The sequence below is a fragment of the Carassius gibelio genome, chromosome A24 (genome assembly GCF_023724105.1).
Source record: "Carassius gibelio isolate Cgi1373 ecotype wild population from Czech Republic chromosome A24, carGib1.2-hapl.c, whole genome shotgun sequence".
In the NCBI taxonomy this organism is placed as follows: Eukaryota; Metazoa; Chordata; class Actinopteri; order Cypriniformes; family Cyprinidae; genus Carassius; species Carassius gibelio.
In genome coordinates this window covers 15,989,594-16,008,966 of record NC_068394.1, presented here as the reverse complement: position 1 = coordinate 16,008,966, position 19,373 = coordinate 15,989,594, and the positions used below count along the sequence as shown (strand labels likewise).

General features: G+C 41.2%; 2 protein-coding genes across 5 annotated transcripts in view; both read left to right on the top strand.

The window, feature by feature from the left end:
* The first annotated feature begins 327 nt into the window (after positions 1-327).
* LOC127946508 (lymphocyte antigen 86) lies at positions 328-1,544 on the top strand. The gene is made up of 5 exons (XM_052543131.1): positions 328-502; positions 633-719; positions 800-934; positions 1,028-1,080; positions 1,161-1,544. Exons 1-5 carry the CDS (start codon positions 376-378, stop codon positions 1,242-1,244), a joined length of 486 nt encoding a protein of 161 aa, XP_052399091.1. The 5' UTR covers positions 328-375; the 3' UTR covers positions 1,245-1,544.
* A 4,212-nt stretch (positions 1,545-5,756) lies between these two features.
* LOC127946151 (ras-responsive element-binding protein 1) overlaps positions 5,757-19,373 on the top strand; it is a 45,894-nt gene continuing 32,277 nt past the window's right edge. For 2 of the 4 annotated variants that reach the window (XM_052542482.1, XM_052542483.1), the window contains exon 1: positions 5,757-6,131. In XM_052542482.1, coding sequence (XP_052398442.1) covers positions 6,092-6,131 — 40 coding nt within the window. In that variant the 5' untranslated portion in view covers positions 5,757-6,091. Of the gene's footprint in view, positions 6,132-10,055; positions 10,300-19,373 lie in introns of those variants that run through there. The other 2 variants (XM_052542486.1, XM_052542484.1) reach the window with 2 other exon arrangements.

Below are 19,373 nucleotides of genomic sequence, written 5' to 3'. Positions count from 1 at the left end.
ATAAAAATGACTTGGAAAGTGAAACTCTGAAATTTTACAAAAAATATATATATATATATATTATAGAAGGTGCTGGCATGAAAACATGTAAAAGTAAATGAATATTTGATTTGATTGTGATGCTTTTGAACTTTTGAGCTCTATACATGAGGTATAGTGTAAAACAGAATGTATTTTACATCAATGCATCATGTTGTACTGGATATTAGGAAGTTTTAAAGGGGATGACAATAAAGTTGTACTGACATGAAGATTCAGGGAAGTGAAACTTTACCGTTTTGACCGTAATGAGAAGTGAAGTTGCCCAGTTCCACGTATTTCGGCTACAATTCACAGTGAGGTGGTCAGACTCTGAAGACACGGCTGTGGGACAGTATGCTGTTATTTGTGATTCTGGTCCTGGTTCTGGTTCAGGTGAATGGGGTTCGCGCTCAGGATCCTCGATGGCCGCTTCACACAGTCTGCGACTCTGAGAGAATCACGGTGACCTACAGGAGCTGCGGTGAGATCAGTGTGACATACACATCATTTACAGGAACTACCAGTTGTCAGTAAATGCAATTCAGTCGTTTTATTTACCTCCCAAAATGCATAGTGAATTGCTTTCATTTTCCCAATTTTCACCGTCTCAGACCCTTTACAGGACATAGGTTTCACTCTCCTGCCTTGTCCTGAGAGGTTGACTGATCTTATAAAAATCAGACTGGCCTTGATTCTGAGTGAGTGTTCATCTTTGCACATCACTATTACATTGTTTCAGATTACTGACAAGAAGCCATTAAATGTGTGTCTTCCACAGGGCAGTCCATCAAAGAGCTTTATTCATCATATGAGCTGTGGCTACACGGGCAAAACGAGCCGATCTTGAATTCGGACGAGCCCCTCTGTCTTCCTCATTTCCCACGTTTCAAGTTTTGTGGAAGCAGGAGAGGAGGTGAGCATGGAAAGAAAGTCGTTGGTTGCCTTTGACAGTATTAGATTGCAATATCATTGGGAATTATAACATGTCAAATTGCGATTTCTCCAGAAATCCTCACGCTTGACTCATCGTTTAAGTACAAGACTAATATTCCTCTAAAGGTCTGGTTTGTATGTTCCAGCTAAACATCTAGGCTTTGCTTCACTGTTGATCCATACGTCTGACGTGTGTTTCTTCACAGGCTAATTTTGATCTCAAACTACGTGCAATAAATCAAGATGGCTTCCTGATCGCCTGTGTGAATGCGACTCTCAGCTTTCATTGATCCTTTAAGAGCAGAGAACGACCTGCGCTTCAGCTGAGAGCAGCTGTGCAATCGAATCTGGCTTCAATTGTGGAAACTGTACTGAGCGAATGTCAGCGTGTGTTCAGGATTTATGATGCTTGCGGATGATTTTATAGATTGTTAACTCTTCAAAAGCTATAAAAATCCAATGAATTATAATGCTGAAAAATGTTTGTGCACTAAAATAAACGCAAAGTTAGGGAGCATGCAACTGAACAGAAAAGCACTGAGATATTATAACAGTACAGTATATTACATGTGATCTGTGAATAAAACGTCAAGGTAAATATCACATACTATATCTTCATTATTTTTTATTTTTTTTATCTCACATGATGGAAAATTGTGAAGAAAATTATTGAATTATATCTAGGGTATTTTTTTTAGGATATCTAAAATGCTAGCTATGAAATTAGCCACAGCAAGACAAGAGAATCAGTAATTCCACAAAAGTTACAAGTTTTTAATCACAGAATGCTGTACACAAAGCACGATGGTGGAAATGACAGAAAGAAAAATATATATACATTTTCCTCGGTTTCTAACCGAAGTAACAGATTACCTTGAGTGGCATGGGTAGCAATATTAAATAACTATAAAAAATGAACTAAATAGTCTTAAACAGGTTATACGTCTTTGTCATCAGTAGCTCTTTATCTTATTATTATTATTTTTTTAATGCTTATTGTCTACAAATATCAACAGTTTAAGGTTCTTTTTTTTTTGTCAGGACTGGCTTCTTATAGTTATGAAACTGAGTCAAAACTAAAACCATGAAAAAAAAAATGTTGCTCGAAACAAAATGAATGTTAGTTTAAAGGGAGAGTTCAACCAAAAAAATGAAAATCCTGTCATCATTTACTCAACCTCAAGTTGTTCTTCCAAACCTGGATGAATTATGAGATATTTGGTAACTAAACAGTTGCTGGAAGCCGTTTACATCATATAATTTTTTTTCCCTCCATACTATGAAAGTCAATGGCTACCAGAAACTGTTTGGTTACTAGCATTCTTCATCACTTCTTTTGTGTTCAACAGAAGAAAGAAATTCATACAGCCTGAGAGTGAGTAAATACTGATATATTTATTTTGAAGTGAACTATCCCTTTAAATCAAATTAAATATAAAATTTTATTTTATTTCATTTTATTTCCGCTAGTTGACAAGGCAACATGTATGTTTTCAGTTCAGTTTAACTTGATGTACTAAAATACAACTAAATAAATAAAATTATAATTTAAAATAAAATAAATAAAAACTATAATATATAAAATGACAAAAATACTACTAATACTACTAAATATTGCAACAAAAAAAATTATAATAATAATAAAAAGTATATTAGTATATAAATGATACTAAATTAGCAGTGCTTCACACACTCGAGTGTGTAACACAGCGCAATCCTGTGTGTCACCGGTAGATGGCGCCAGCAGACTCGAATCCTCTCACACTCACAGCACTGCTGAGGAGCAAGCGATGCTCTGAATGCTGCCTTCAAATTAATAATAAAAAAATATTTTGTTTTAGACGTTTTAGATTCTGCCCTAAGACCGTATCCCAAAAATTAAAAAAATAGTGTATACTGATTTAAGAAGTTAACCTTTTTTTAATTGTACAAAATATCAGATACCATATTTAATTGCAAACAACACAAAGTACAAAGTTCTTGCCTATTCATAATGACAGCACATACATTCAAAACACAGCATGCCTTCCATTCACGAGCCGTGATGAGGCCTGATGATCTAGAGACATTCCTGATGTACACATGAAAAATTCAACAGACGGATCTGATGAAGAGTCTGAAGTGTCTTCTCATGACCTCAGAGATCACATCTGCCCCCTTCTGTATTTAAAATACATGTGCTCACTCATTCTTGCTTCATACAGACCAGAACTTCCATCATGAAAGCATTGCATAACCATACCGAGCTATAGCCTACATCACATGCATACACTTCAGTGTTTTAACAGTAAACTGCTCACTCTAGTTCAGCTGAGGAAACACATTTTAGCCTGTGCTTGAAAGTTTCATCACAGCTGCTTTGATTCATAATACAAGGTGAGGCTTTTATTGTATGTGGTCGAACTGGAACTAGCAGACAACATTAGAAAGATCAAAAATAAGTTCTGAGCATTTTAAAGACACCTAGCATGAAATACTTTTAGAAAGATATGAACATTTTTTTTTTTTTTTTTCAGAACATTCAAAAGTAACATTCTCATAATGTTCACACAATTCTAAAATGGAATATTTCCTTAACGTTCAAAGAAAGAAATAAAAACTTTTTTTTCAAAACATTAAAAAAGCAATCACATAAAAACATTGTTTTCGATGTTTAGAAAACACTCAGAAATAAAGTGTTCATAACTTAATGGGAACATCGTCAGAATACATGTTTTATTAGCGAGGCATGGGAACAGCTCTCATTTATTTTCAGCAATTCAGTGCAACAGTTCCACTTGGTCTTAGCAGGCATGCTATTTTTACTTATATTACAATGAGGAAGAAGCTCAGATGTTTTAATGGCTGTTAAATGCACAAACATGAATACATTTAGCACATCATTAATGTTGTTTACTAATAAACAGATAACAGAATGAACCGCTCAGGCCTACACAGTAACCAGAAAGCAACATAAAGGGAGCAGAAGCACAAACGACTGTTGGCCAACAGTCATCCATCACCAAAGGAAACCTGTTTTTTCACTTCTTCTCCATCCACCCGTATCTTTGAAGAAGCTAGAGAGTCTTCTGGAAGCAGCCAGTGCAACCTTAGCATGTGCTTATTCAAAATCTTAATACTTTGGTGTTATGCTAGTTTTGCCACATTCAGACAGTTATTGCTCTAAATGCATGCACACCGTTCTCTTTAAGCAAGCCTGCTGTGTACTTGGCTAGCACGAGAAGGTCAGTATTGAAGTGTTTACTCTTACATTAAAGTCCGGTTACAATGTTTGATTTCCTGACAGCTCTGTGGATGTGTTGTGACGCAGCGGCCTGCAGTGCAGTGTGGGATGGCTCAGAGTCGGTGTCGCTGCTGAGGTACTCTTTCAGACTCGGTCACAGAGGATAAAGGAAACCTTTTGTTGCCGTGAACGGTTGTTCCCTAGCAGCAGGGTTGCATTCGGAAGCCTAGGTAACGGTCAATAAATAACATCACTCTCAAGTTTCGGCTAGTTTGGAGACGGAGGTCTCGCTGCATCTTGTCTTACTTCGAGTAGATCTGCAGGCCTTTCAGTACGCGCTTTGACCTGTTCTTTACATCATAATGAAAGAACCAAACCATCACTTTAATTTGCTCATTAGCATATCTGAGTCATAAAGTTCCTTGCATATGACTCTGTAAAGATGCATGACTTTGAAATGATAAACCGCTCTACCAAGTTATTCATTGACCAAAGAGTGAACTCAAACCTCCTTAAACTCTTCAGGAAGGGGAAAAGCACATGTTTCTGTGTGATATGAGCAGTAAACACAGCTGGGGTGTGTGCAGTAGTGGTCAGTCAGGTGTGAGGATGGGAAGAGGCAGTGGTCAGTCTGGGGGGGGGGGGGGGGGGGGGGGTTAGTGTCCTGCTATCAGCCCCTCGAGGATCTGCAGCTTCAGATAAATCCTCCACAACCAATCATCATTCAGCGCTCGCTGTGCCAGCATTTATTTCTTTTGTCATCTGAAGAAAACTGACATTTTTATTTCTTCTACAAAACCATTTTTAATGTAACGTTCTGAACATTTTATTAATGTTATATTCATAACTTCAGATCTTTAAAGGTGCTTTTATTTTTCTTTGTCATTTACTCTGTATATTTTCTCTTTTTAAAGTTGTTTAAAAAAAGTTGTGTGCTTAATGTACAAATATCTGCCATGACAATACAACAGTGAACTATAAAATTAATGAATACAAGTGCAACTAAGAATAATCATTTGTATTTTTTTATATTTTATTTATTGACAGTATTTGTGCTTTTATTTGGTTATTATTTGTATTTTATACTTTTTATTAATGTTGTTTTTTTATTAACTATTTAGTATTCTGTTTTCTACTAAACAAATAGAATAATGTTTAAACAGATAATTTGCCAAAATTGACAGTTACTATTTTCGTTACTATTTTTTTAAAATAACAATAGTAATAATTTGAACAATTTGGTTGTCTTTATAATGACAATTTGTATTGCTTATATTTTATTTAATTTTTTACTAGTGTTATTTAAATATTTTATTGGGGTAATGATTCATCAGATTCACTACCACAATTATTATTTCTAATAATAATTTAAATTTTTTATCTTAATTTTTTATCTTTATGTCTAGCTTTATTTTGGCCTTTAATATTTTGTGTCTTTATTTTCTGAAGTGGAACTTCTGTGTGTGTTTGTCAGCACATAAGACACACTTCTCTGTGTTGTAAGAGTTGTTTTAGAAGAGTTAGTGAAAGAGCAGGTTAACTAGGTGTGTGTGTGTGTGTGTGTGTGTGTGATGCTGGTGTGTGTCTGCAGCTTCAGGAGCGCGCGTCCCCTTGGAGACTAGAGCAGGAGCAACACGTGACTCCGCCTCACTGATCAGCTTTAGAGAGAGAGAGAGAGAGAGAGACGCGGTGGGAGGAAAACCAAACGAGGCTTTTCCTCTCTCCTCCCTGAAGCATCTCGGCGTGGGGGAATCTGGGAGAGTGGGGAACTCAAACTCAAAGTTGACGAACTTTGCACATCTTTTACAAACGCCATTTTGATTCCTCTCCGGAACAACTTTTGCAGCTTCTTTCTTTTTTTTTTTCTCTCTTTCTCTCTGACCTCAGCTCATCATCATCACCATCATCATCATCATGTCTCGGCGAAAGCAACCCAACCCCAACAAAGTCAAGCGTAAGTGACTCGGGTGTCTCCTAAACTGTCTCCCGCGGGCCTGCTGGTCTGCTTGGGCTGTTATTTTGATGTTTTCCAGGAGTTGGAGTCAGTGGGAAAGTTAAAGCGGAGTAAGAGGTCACTTTTTTCCCCTAACTTCAGCTTCCTCGTTGCGCGAGGACCGAGCTGATGCTCGCAGACCTGCTCCAAACAGCAGCGCTTCTCGCGGACATCGGCGTGTTTCTCTTCACGCAACTTCGCTGCTCTCTTTACTAACTTGTTTAGTGCGATGTGGAAGTTGTTGCATGCGATGATGGGGCTGAAAGTTTGTGGCTGTTAGCGCGTCGAGCTAACGCGCCGCTTGTCGCGCGGAGCATCACATCTCGCGTGCACTTTGATCGCCTCGCCTCGCGCTTCGGTCGCTGTCGACCAACGGAATTGTAGTTTCTGATATATATACATTTCGATTGTTTTGCATACATTTTTTAGTTGTTGTTGTTGTTTGTGGTGGTGGTTTGTTTAGTTCGACAACAACCTGTTGCGTCACAAAGTTTATCTCTTTAAGCATGGCCTGTTTTTTGATCATGTTCAGGTAGTTGTCGATGTTAATTCTGATTCTGTCACACTTTAAGTCGCTGGTTTAGCACCAGTTGAGGTGTGCATCATCAAATCAAGCGCGTGAGGGGTTTGCATGTTTTAAAGTGCTTCTGTAAGTTTCATTGGAGAAGTGTGTCGTTGTGAAGGAATGGATGAGTCGGCTCGGTCTCTGTTGCTAGGCGCTTCTGTCCCGTCTCTCGTCCGCTCCTCCTCAAACACTTCAGGAGAGACCGAGGTAAACGTGGCACATTCACTCGCCTCTTTCTGTGCATCCTCCACGGTGTCGGTGTGGTTTTAAGACGCTTTGCTGCGTGTCTTACGTGGTAGTATTTTGAAGCAAGGGCAGGCCTCTGGGAAGCTTAGTTTAAATACTTCAGCAGTGTTATTTGTGAGTGATATTGCTCGATCAGTATCAAGTTACTTACCCAGACAGCGCAGGTACTTCTGGAAGATGTGTGTTAGAGATCGCTTCATCTATCTGGGTACAAACATCTTTAAGATGTCAGTTTTCATCATATAATACATCTGTAATGTTTGTATGGAGATCAGTGAGCAGAGAGCAAGTTTGAAGCAAACTGGTGATTATCACTGAACTTTCAGTTTCTTCACATTTTGTTGTGGTACCATGGATAAATAAATTGGTAGAAATATATATATATATAAAATTTTTCTTTTTTTTTTCTTCTTTTTTTTTGGGAATGTAGCCTAGTTGTTTGTGTTTACTGATCACAGTATAATTCCTTTTTTGTTTAGACTACTTCCATGTTATGTTTCCATCTTGGATTTGTGGCATGCACAAGCACAGTATTAAGGGGAACAAGTTTCCTAGTAGTTCCAAAATTGGGCCAAAGCATCAAGTTTTGAGTGTCACCAAGTAACACGCAAATATAAAGACTGTCTCTACAGATTTCTGTAATCTCTTGTCTCTAGCTCCACTCCAGGTTTTCCATTGTGCACTCCTCCAGTGAAACACCATTGACTTTCCAAAAACCCATTCCATGCTCCGCTTCCACTTCACACCGCATACTCCGGTTTGGAGTGAACTGCTACAAATAATACACAGTCCCAGTACTGCTCGACCAATCGCATTAGATGACGGGGTCATGGCAGATAAAGAAGTTTCCTCTTGCCTTTTTTTTAAAGGCAGGGAGGAGAGGACGGATCCGGATGAGCAGTTCACATTCCATTACGAAATTCAACACTGGAGACGAGCAGAGTCTCATGCAGCAGCAATGCACTATCACTACACGGACACCATGCCTCTCTCCATCTCTAAATATAAGATCTTATGCCATCCCTTAAAATAAAAGCCCCACCTGATGTATTTAGCTGGAGCACAAAGCAGATTTTCTGTGCTCTTCTCTCACATTAGTGATGTCAGAGATTGGCAGAGAGCGGCCGTGTTATGAGTAGGACCATACGGAGGCCTTGCAGCCAGTCTTAAAGGATCAACTTGATGATGTTGTGGCTAAAGAAAGAGGATGTTTCCATGCAGTTTCGTTTGTTTCCTCTTTGGCTAAGGCAAATAGGAAAGTATGCTCTCATATTTGTTATTTTTTTAGTTTTAAAGGCGCATTCTAGAGAGTCTGAAGTATGCACATATTTGTATCTTTGAGCTTTGCTAATGGAGTTTTTGATAGAGTATGTGTGTTTTCAAATGCAAGATGTCGTGAATTAAATCCCGAAGGAAATTGAGATTGATGGTGAACTGTTCAGTGAATAGAAACCCATGCACACTGTCCCAATCGGGTGTCCAGTCCCCCTTAGGAGTTTTCCAGGGCTAATTAAAAGTCTGTCATCCTCCCTTGGGTCTCAGTGAGTGTCCGGTGTGTTGACATTAACTTAATTCATTATAGTAATAATTCCCGAGATACCTACACAACAGGCCAAATGATAAACACTTTACAGCTCTGCTTTGCATCAGTGACCAGATTTACACTGGATTTGATTTGATTTCCTATCTTAGAATTACCATCTTCCCTGAAACGCTTTGTAAATAATTGATCCCAGATTCAATTGCATGAGGTGCATTTGAAATACTGCATGTTGTTATACCTTTTTTAGCTACTAATGTTAGGCAGCTGTACCTAGTTTATGCATTCTTCATCCATTCATTCAAGATGTTTTGCTTAGTAGTCTTACTGGTTACTAATGCAATTGAAGTCTAAATGAGATCTTGAAAATGTGCAACCTGATGGAGAGGGACCTGCTTTTGGCCCTAGGGCATGTTGGGTTGGCCCTTTGGCTCCCAGGCTATATTTATCCTGCCTTTTTTAGATAAGATTATATTCCATCCCTCCGTGAGGCATATAGTGGAGACAGGGACACAGCAGGGGAACAGCTTTGAGTACGAGATGGAGGAAAATGAGCCCTAAGGTGGATTGGTTGACTCCCCAAATTGGGCGTTTATTCATAAATATTAAGATGATGTTGTACAAGTACACACAATTTATTAACATCACACAAAATAACTAGATATTCAAACTCATTCATGCAAAAGTTAGCTGGAGATGCAGAGTTGTAGTAAGTGTTTGTTAATTTTATTAGCACGCAGTTTAACTGGTGTTTTATTCAAACCAGTGGTATATTTCAGTGACACAGGCATGCCTCTGTCTGGACGTCTGCACTAGAATAGTGTTGGGTGCTGACACTTCAGCCTCAGCTATATTTGAGGTTGTCCTGCTTGAAGTACCTCATTGTCTACTGTTTGTTAATGCAGTAAGAAGAATGCAGACATTTCATGAATACTGCTTTACCTCCTCGCCGTGGCTCATTATTGTTAACAGACTAGATGTGTCATATATGGGATTGAAGGCTCGACCTCAAAAATTCAACCAATCCTCTCCGTGATTGCATGGCCCACACAGGCAGCACTTATCTTTGGCTGTAAAAAAGAAACATGAAGCTGCTGGAGAACTAGCAGTTGCAAAACATGTAGTTTAAAACAATTCTGACTTTTTACTGATCTGTTCGCTAATCATTTGCATGTTGCTTTGTATAAAAGAGTCTGATGAATTCATAAATGAAAGCAGCAGTACTATTTGGCATTTCAAAACCGTAATTGTTGAACTTGTGTTCTTTGTATGATGTGTTAAATCACGGCCTGTCGAGGTGAGATGTTACCTTTTCAAATGGTTTATCTTACAATAAAATAAAAGTCCCATAGACTTGCATTTAAAGTCATGTTGGCAACCACAGAATAATGTGTTCTCTAAGTGCCATTTGAATTTGGTTTTTAACAGCTTTTATTGAAACGTTTCATTGTAATGATCGTCATGCTTTTAAAGTCTGTAGCTGTAAGACTGTTGAGAAGCTTTCATCAGAGTACTGACCCAATCATCTGCCCCGATGATCAGGCTTGACGATGCCTCAAAAACTGTTCCCGTCTTATCACCCGCTTCTCCCCCGAGCCGCTCCAACCAGCAAATAATGTTGTGGTATGTGCTAAGAGTTCAAAGTCTAACCCAACGGCTATCACCGATGTGAAAGAATGCCACGGGACGGGAGGGAGGCAGGGCAAGCTGAGAAGAGGAGATGAGAGGAAAGACTCTGAGGTGGAGGGGGAAGAGATGAAGGAAGTGTTCGAACAATGGTGAGTTAGTTAGTCTTCTCTGAGATTCAGACCTCTCGACAGACAGACCACTAGTGCTTTTGACACCACAGGCCCTGGTTTTATTACTTTCTCTCTCTCTCTCTCTTTTTTTTTTTTAGAACTCTCACTTCTTGTTTTCTCAAGATAAGTGTTTAGGCTAAATCTAAAGCGTTATTTTGGTTGTTTTTAGTGTGGGTCGACTGATGCATGGCTCTCGTTTGCGCGCTCTCTCTCTCTCTCTCTATCCCTCCCTGCTTGCTCTGCCTCTCTCTTGCTGACTAAACAGTTTTGTCAGCTGGCAGTTGCTCGCAGGATTTGCGATAGCTTCTGGAGGCTGGGACGAGGGGGAGGGTGGTACTCGCAGGCAGCACTTGTTGCTCAGTGGAGCTGGCCGAGAGACAAAAAGAGAGAGGGAGGGAGGGAGGGAAGAAAGGGTGGAACAGACAAGACACGAGTGGTTGCAGGAAGAAAAAAAGAGGGCAACAGCATCGCAGCAACTAGAGAGAGTACGCTGGAACTGGAGAGAGCATGCAAATGATACAGTTGCACTAATCGTCGTCTTGAGCTGGAGTTGGGACACCAGGAAGGGTATTTTGTCGTTGCATGTTCTGCGTCTGGCACGTTTGAGGACATGCAGACAGGCCTTCGTGTAAAGGGCACAAAACTGGTCGTCTTATGTCTGGCGCTAATCGAAAACCAAGAGGTGGCCGTTTGCTTCCGTCTGCTCCGCTGGTCTGCCACTCGGTGGATAACAAATATAGCTCGCGAGGATGAGCTGTTTTAATGACATGCTACCTGGCGGCTGCGGTGCATGCTGGGAAAACATGTAATCCTGGGATGCAGCTCAGCGAATATGAGATGTTGACCGCAGCAGATCTGTTTATGGTCTTTATTGTGTCATTTATGGGTTGCTCCTTTATGCTGGGGAAGATAAATATTGAGTGTGAATATCAAGTCAATGAAAAGCTAAACTTTTGACCGTGTCATTGACTATTTTGTGCATGTTACAGTTATCCAGATTGCTCAGTTTCCCAAACTTTATTTACAATTTTTTTTGTCTAAATGAAAAATGTAATTTTGGTTTCAGTACATCATTTTTTTTGGTGCATCACAACTAGCAGTCTCATAGCACCACCCTGGCATCATAGCATAGAAGTGTGTCGTGTTGCAAGTTGTGCTTTGTTTTCATTCCATCCCTGGTTCTTATTTGAAGTCCCTCCATGTTGAACTGAAGTTCTCAAGCTTCCCTGTAGCTGTTTATGCAGTGATGGATAAGAAGCAGATAATTCAAGTGCATAACAACCTTCACAGTCAGTCATCCTCTTCTTCAAAACCGAACCATACACATACCCATCCACACACACACACACAATGTCCAGCAATCTCATGAGCTGAAAAGGTGCTGTTGTTTGTTCAGCAAACACAGGACACACCTCGTATCCACAGAGACTGGAGCACATGCCCCTAGTCCTGCTGAACCTCAGGCTCGTAAAGAAGTCAGACACACACCTTCTTGCAAGCTCTTGTGCAAACACATGGGCCTCCACCTGAGAGAGAGCATCCTTTGCACAGCTGCTATGAGTGTAGGGGGGCAGGGAGGATGAGGTTACTGGACTGGCCTTGGGATGGAGGCGGAGACACGGGGAGTGAATGAAATCAAGGCTTTCCTGGTTCACACTTTCTTTAACAAATCTGGTCTTGCACCCGCAAGTTCAGACAAAAAGATTGGTCACATTCGTCTTTGACATTTCCACCAGACGCTTTCCAGCCAGGACGGTCTGACTAAGATGCGTACCAGTGTTACTAATCTGAAGAACCCTTCCTGAAAGCCACACCCGGTCCGCTCAGAAAAATCTCCCAGAGTCGTCACACCAGGAGAAGAGACACATGAAATAGCACCAGGCCACGCTCCTTCTGTTTAGGGATATCAGCATTAGAAAAGATAGGAGATGCTGATATGCTGGCGACTGTTTCCAAAATAAATGCGTCTTTGTGATGGAGCCGGCTGAAATGATGTGGGAGGGGGTTGGGTTAGAGAGGTCTAGGGCTCTAAAGTGGGCGTTCAAGTCCGATTTTGGGCTGTGAATTCGAATGGTCAGGTGAAAAGGTAAAGGTGTGTCTGCCTCACTGGTATGGGGTTAATGGTACACCGTCTAGCTCCCTCGGGAAACAAGGAGTCAATGGGGCAGGCTCTTCTGACGCGCCTCTGAGGAGACGCCACAAAAGACAGCGAACAGGGTTCTTTCTTCTCCTGAAACCTGGCCTTTCCCATCAGGGGCTGTGTACACAATGAACAGACAGAAACGCTGCCCTTCTTCAACACCTACTTCCCAGCAAGCCTGCACGCTTGGATGTTTCTGAGGGACCCACCCAGAATACATGTGGAAAACCATGAGGTCTAATAAGCAATGTTAAAGATACAGTGGATGAAAAAAAAAGTTGTTTTAGGACTAGGGCTGGGCAATATGGCTAAAAAACCCAAGTGTGACATACAGAATATATTCATTTATTTAATATCCTGCCCAATGTTGTCTAATCAAACAATGTTCATATTAAAGGCAATGAAAACAAATGTAGTGAAAGTTGGCTATGCTATTCATTATGTGCAAAAAAGGGGCTAACATCGCATTATGTTCTAACATTGTAACATTAAAAATTATGCTTTTTAAAGCAAAAGCATGTGTCCAGCGGTGCTCGTACACTGAAGTCTGTCAAGTTTAGCGGAGAATCATATGCAAAAGGCTCCTGACATTCAAAATGGAAACATTTCCACGACCTTATAACGTTTACAGATGGAGAATATGCCAGTGAAATATAAGTTATGCACTGAGGATAATGGCATATCTGAAAACAAATTAAATGGCGCAGGCAGCGTCTCTGTGTGAGCCGCTTTAAACTATATGTGTTAAGTATATCAGTTAAATACTAGTTATTGTAAAGCCCTTAATATAAAACATGTCTCATGTTCAGAACAAACTGCACTTGCCCCTTAACATCTCACTCTGTGTCCTCTGCTGTTATTCAGATGTGAATCCATTTAATCCATATAAACAGTATTGCCTCATACCGTATCGCTTATTAAAAATAAAGCGATATATCGTACAAACTCAGTATACCACCCAGCCCTATTAAGGACCATCAAGTTTTCAGCATTTTCTACAAAAGAGAATTCATTTTCAATTTGCCGTGAATTAATTTTCTTTTGCTTTGAGGCTGAAATTTGACAATTTCAGTGAATAAAACTGAAACCATATCTCACAATTTGTGGACACGACCTATTGGCGTTTCTTTTTTCTCCTGGGCTTTAGCTGGTAGGATCTCGCTGTGTGGCTCAAAACAACTGTTTGTGTGAATGCACTATAATCCGACCTGTCTGTGCCTGTCAATGAGAGTATAAGTGTGGATGAGCGATAACTGCCACATTACAAAACCTCTTCATCAGTGTTCGTCATCAGAAAACCATTCGGATTCATCTACTTCCTTCATCTAGTTTCCATGCGTCCAGAGCATCCCACAATATGACTGTCAGTGGAGTGTTATCATTAACCAGGGAGTTAGGACTCCACTTGTGAACTTTGTTACCAAGTGTTTGAGAAAAGTAGAGCAGAGGTAATAATAAACTTAATCAGAGAGCAAAGAAGATAACCAGGCTGTTGATTGGCACATGAAGACCAGATCAAGGGTCTGCACGTCAAATGGCTGCTTCGCTCATCCTTGTGGGTTATGGGTACTACTAGCCTAAGATCAGTTAGCCTAAACTAGATCAGTTCAGAAATTTCATAAATCTTTTGAAAGCCATGCAGATATTTAAAGACAAATGAAGAGTTGTAATCTTCAGCACGTCAGGCTCAAAAACTTGCAACATCCTCGTTTGAATGAAGAGTCCATCTCGTGCCCTTGGTGTATGATGTGCAAAACCTCTGTTTTGTCTCAATCGGTGTTGCGTAACTAGTCATAAAGTGGCTTCTCCTAGATTGCGCTCATTTCATTCTGCCGTAATCTTTGAACAAGGTCAGTGGGCTGCTGATAAGCTATAAAGAGAGTTGCAAAGAAATTGACAGTCCTACAGTGCATGTAGAAAACTTTTCTAATGTCATGAGATATGTTGAGGCTTTTAGACTCGTTGTTGAAATCCTCTCCTGATGATGGCACGATGGTGATTGGTCACTTTGGAGCCGCACGTCTGTGTTTGTGATTCAACCGCATGTTTCATGGCTTGCTAAGGAAATGGCCTATCCCACAAGGCCGTGTGTGAGTCTGCTGAACAGGAAATGGTGGATACTGGATGTTTTTTTTTTTTCAGGTTCTCATAATTATGATAACGCTTGTGCTACTTTTAGGGAATTGTTCATCAGAGGTCGTGAATTAAATGGTTTCAGTCTTTTCCAGGGGAACGCAGGCAACGTACTCCTCAGTTCTGCTAATCTGGCTCTTTTGTTAGAGGTGGACATTAAATACTTAATCAGGTCATGCTCTAAGAACCTCTCGACAATTAAAAAAAAAGTGTTTAGAGCTCAAAATCAGTGGAGGAAACCAGAACTTTTTCCTTTGAGTCATGTGACCGTTTCGTCTAAGCCTGCTAGCCTTTGTTCGAAGGTTGTAATTGTCCCTTCCTGTGTGTTTTAACCCCTTTTATCCTTTCAGGACCTCACAATGTTGAGGGCTGTCACCCACCCACCAATCTGTACCCACTCTGGTGCCGCCTTACGTCCGATGGGACCCTCTTTATCAGTGTATGGGCAAACATTAAGGGGCCTGTAGAGATGGAAATGAGGCCTTTGCGGCCCTGCAGCTGAAATGCTGGTGCCCTTACGCCTCAACAGACTGTCATGGAAATTGAGGAAAAAGAGACTGATCTGTAATGACCACCGTCTTTTGACTGCTGCTGGGTTGTGTACTTTCTTTAATTTCTGTACCAGCTGATGTCATTGAGATCCATCATCTAAAGGAGGTTTCAAGCTAATTGATGCTTAAAGGACAATGCAAGCACGAATAACGGTATGTTGTGATGTTTAGTGGATAACATTGTACATCTGTGTACTTTACTCCCAAATTGAGTCTAGTTTTACATAATCGTATAAATACGTATTGGTATAGTAGGTGGCACTTTTTTTTTAAGCTTACTCACTTTGTAATAAAGTATTTAAATGCACAATTAAAATCGCCACGTAACATAAAAGTGTTGGAACTCCAAATAACATGATATGTAATTGTTGTTTTCACCAGCATTACATTAAATAGAGGTGTCCGCAGTACGAGATAAATGTTATACCACCGATCCATTTTCAGTGTTATGCTAAATATATGGGTGTAATAATAAAGATTTTATTTCAATCATGTCACTTAATACGGTCAGTACGGTGAAACTGAAAGAAATTAACTCTCACCAAATTTGGTCATCAACGTTTTTTTTGGCATTTGGTGATTACAGCAAAATACACTGAATGGATCCGATTCTAGACTCCCATCAAGTTCTCGCTTTTGGCTTGCTCTTTCTTTGTAGACTGCCTCTGCAGCCTTTTGTAGGATGGTCAGACTGATGCTAAACACCAAGTTGCCACATTTATAGAAAGAATCGTGACTTAATGCTCTCAGTCTGCAAATTGTCCTACGAAGTTCCAGCGCCTCCACACCCCCCACCCCCCATTTTAGATGAATCGCTCCCTTGTAGGAGCATGTCCTCAGGCAGCCGCCTATGTAGAGAGAGCCCTGCACAGCAACTCTGGAGCTCCACGAAAGGGAAAAAAAACAATGTGACTCTTATTTCAGGCAGGGGAGGGGGGGCTGTACGTGATGTGATGCTAGGGAGTCGCTTCGGCTCAGCCGAGAAGCCCTGCGCGTCAGTGTGATGGATGACCCCTGCTGCAACCGCCGGCCTGGTTGTCACTCAGGCGAACAGCAATAGCAAACAGCTGGCAGAACGGACGCGATTGGCTGAAGCGAGTCATGTGGGTTGGCCTTTGGGGGCGGAGCCATAAAAGTGGGTGGCTGACGGCCGTCACAGCACCAGTTGGCTGATGTTATGGCCTTGTACTTTAGCCTGCATCCTTGCTCTGGAGTTTAGGCCATGTAACATTGTAACAGAAGCCAAAAGGGGGCCGGAGGGAAGGGGAGGTGCAGAAATGATAGAGTGAAAGAAGTGGGAGTGAGGTAATGCGCAGTTACTGACGATAACATCGCCGTCAGAACTGGGTCCAATAAGCATTCACAAATCTTGCTTTGGATTTTTTCACCCAACAAGCTTCTTTTTCAAGGGAGGGGAAAAAGCAGCCACAACTCATGCATGGTCACTGCATGTCTGTTTATGTGTGCTCGTATGAGACACAGAGAGATGTTCTCAGCATCAGCTCGATGAAGGCTGTATTCTTCTTGGCTTCACAAAGAGCTCTATTATAGCATGCCGTAAGAGGCATATCTGCCTAGTTCTCTGTCAAACACCCCTCCAGTGGTTTTCCTTCTCTTAGTATTCCAAATAAATGATGGAGAACCCTCCATGGCAGCTCGCCAGCCTCCAAACCTGAGCTGCTAGCACATTATTTACAGTGAATCAGGTTGTTCTAGTTTTGGTAAAATTGATTAAAAGTTTCTACAGAATAGATATGTTTTCTTTTTTTTTTTTTGCACAATGTTTTTGGAATGATCATCTAAGCTTTTGCTATTTTTTTCCTCTTTGAACACCATTTCATGCAATTTGTGAGGGAATCCCTTGGCTGTATTGGTGCATTCACTCGGATCAGCTCCAGGATGTGTGTGCACAGCATCGTGGGCCTCTTTTTCAGGACGGCTTGTAGGAGCTTGCCTGTTTAACAGGACTGAAAAGGCCTGGAGGTACCCCCACACACCTCCTCCTCCTCTTCCTACTCCTGGTCTCTTTGTGTTCTCAGGTGTACAGTGAATTTAGAGTCTACTTCATGAAACCGGTGGCCACACCTGTACCTCAACGGTGCATAAAGGAGAGATGGTTATCAGAAGCATCTTTATAGTTTTATTGCAAGGCACAGTTTGGCTAACACCATCTTATAAGCCAAACCTTAAGTTATTACAGTGCTTTTTAGATTAATTGAAAAACATTACTTGCATTCATGCCGACTTGTGCGCACAATACCCTACTTCTGTCTTTGTTTACAATATTATAAATGTTTCTCAAAATGCAACAAAAAATAATATTTTTCGGCCACTTTATCTGGGACCCTATAATCTCACTGAACTCAAAGTCAGCTTTGAACATGCTGAACATCTCAATTTTTTTGCCTCCAGTTGTTGGTACATCCTTTATGATAATCAATAATGTTTAAAGAGAAGTTTTCCAGTGATAGAAGTGAGTTGCACATCTACAGGCCCCATGCATAAGTTGTTCTAGTTGCTGATGTGAGCCATGTACACAGTGAGGTTTGGAGAGCCTTCTGTGTGCCTCTGGATTTATGTTCCATTTGTTGCACAGATAGACAACTGTCAAAGGAGAACAGCATTAGCCCACTGCATCCTCTCTGCCATAAAAGCTGCCACCCTCACCAGCTCTGCCCGAGAGAGAGGGAATGGGGGAAAGTGGGAGGGAGATGGGAAGAATTCCCATGTGACTTCTTCCATAGAGGATTTTTTTTTTTCCACGGATGAGTTAAAAGATCCAGTTTTGCACAACAAAATTGAAAATAAACCTTTTACTGTCGAGTACAAAAGCAGACATTTAAACGCTCAAATGAAACGATGTCAGTGAACAGTTGCAGATGTCTTTATATCCACAGATCGCAGTCAAAGCGTATCAGAGAGAATGCCATCTCAGCAAGTCGGACGGGGGAAAGATCGCTTGGTCTTCCTGCAGGAACATGTCCGCTAAATAAAGGAGCGATCAAAACAACAAGAACAACAGGAGGGAAGGAGATTAGATGCTCAGATCCTCCTTTTCATTCAGTCCTCTACACCTCACGCACTGTTTAACCAGAGTAAGCCTGGGATGTAGTCTCGCATCATTGTGGTTCTTTTCATTCACGGTTCTTGTTCACATCTCAAGGAAGCGTTATAAAATGGCTGCCCTGTTTTGGACGGATCGGTGGGGACACACATGCACAGACACACACACCATCTGTAATGAGGGTGGACAGTGTATGCTTTTTCCAGGCAGCTGTCAGTGGCACACTGATCTGTCAGCATGGACCCTGCATCTGCACTCCTCTGTAACACCACGGCTCTCCACAGAAACCGGGCACGAGCCAGCGTCTGTCTACTCTTACAAGAACTCGGTCTTTGCAAACCCAGCCTCTCTTTTGTGAGAGAATGCAGTCCTTTCTTTTACCGCCCATGCATATTTGCATGGATATGGAGATGAGACTGAATACGAGGCCGTCCTGTCCTTAAACCTCGCTCATGTGACCGGTCAACTGCTCTTGCAGTACCCCACTGAGAAGTCTGGCCAATCCGAGGCACCATATGTGTCTTTTAGACCAAAATAAAAGCCTTCCATCTGCAAGAAAGAAGGGTCTTAGACTTGTCCCTGTCGCAAACACCTGTGAGGCTTGACAGCTGAGTCGTCCGTTGCCAAGGACCCCTCAATTTGCATGCTTGTTTACATCATCTCTTAACCTCTGAAGAGCCAGAAACTACCGAGCCTGCACCACAGCTGGGGCTAGACGTCCCCCATCCCCCTTAAAACACATGTGAACCAAATATTTCAGCGCATCCTTGCAACCCTGCTGTACTTCAAGGATACGTCTTAAAGCCATTTAGCAAGAAGCAGCAACGTGTTCTCAAAGTGACTATGATTTGGAGGCTTTGAAACTTTTTTATAGTGCATCTGAGATGCTCACACAGATACAGAACTTGTTTGCATGAAGGCGAAGCAACCCAAGGCGAAGCAGCCAGGCTTGATTTGGAAATGAAAGCCACTTCCTGCTCAGCACAGTTTAGCATGTTGCCTGATATGATGTATGCTTTACTCAGGTGTTAAACGATGTTTAAGAGTAAACAGTTGATCACAGTTTGATGCCACAAATTCATTGCAGAAGCACTCATTTTATTCATAGCTGAAGCGAAAGTTGTAAGTTCGATGTAGTCACATCTTATATTCATAGTTTCTTATT

Bases quoted from the DNA above. Each gene is read 5' to 3' on its own strand.
- LOC127946508 (XM_052543131.1), top strand. From the start codon at position 376: ATGCTGTTATTTGTGATTCTGGTCCTGGTTCTGGTTCAGGTGAATGGG. The intron at 720-799 runs GTGAGTGTTCAT...TGTCTTCCACAG, and splicing joins CAGACTGGCCTTGATTCTGA to GGCAGTCCATCAAAGAGCTT. The intron at 1,081-1,160 runs GTCTGGTTTGTA...GTTTCTTCACAG, and splicing joins AGACTAATATTCCTCTAAAG to GCTAATTTTGATCTCAAACT.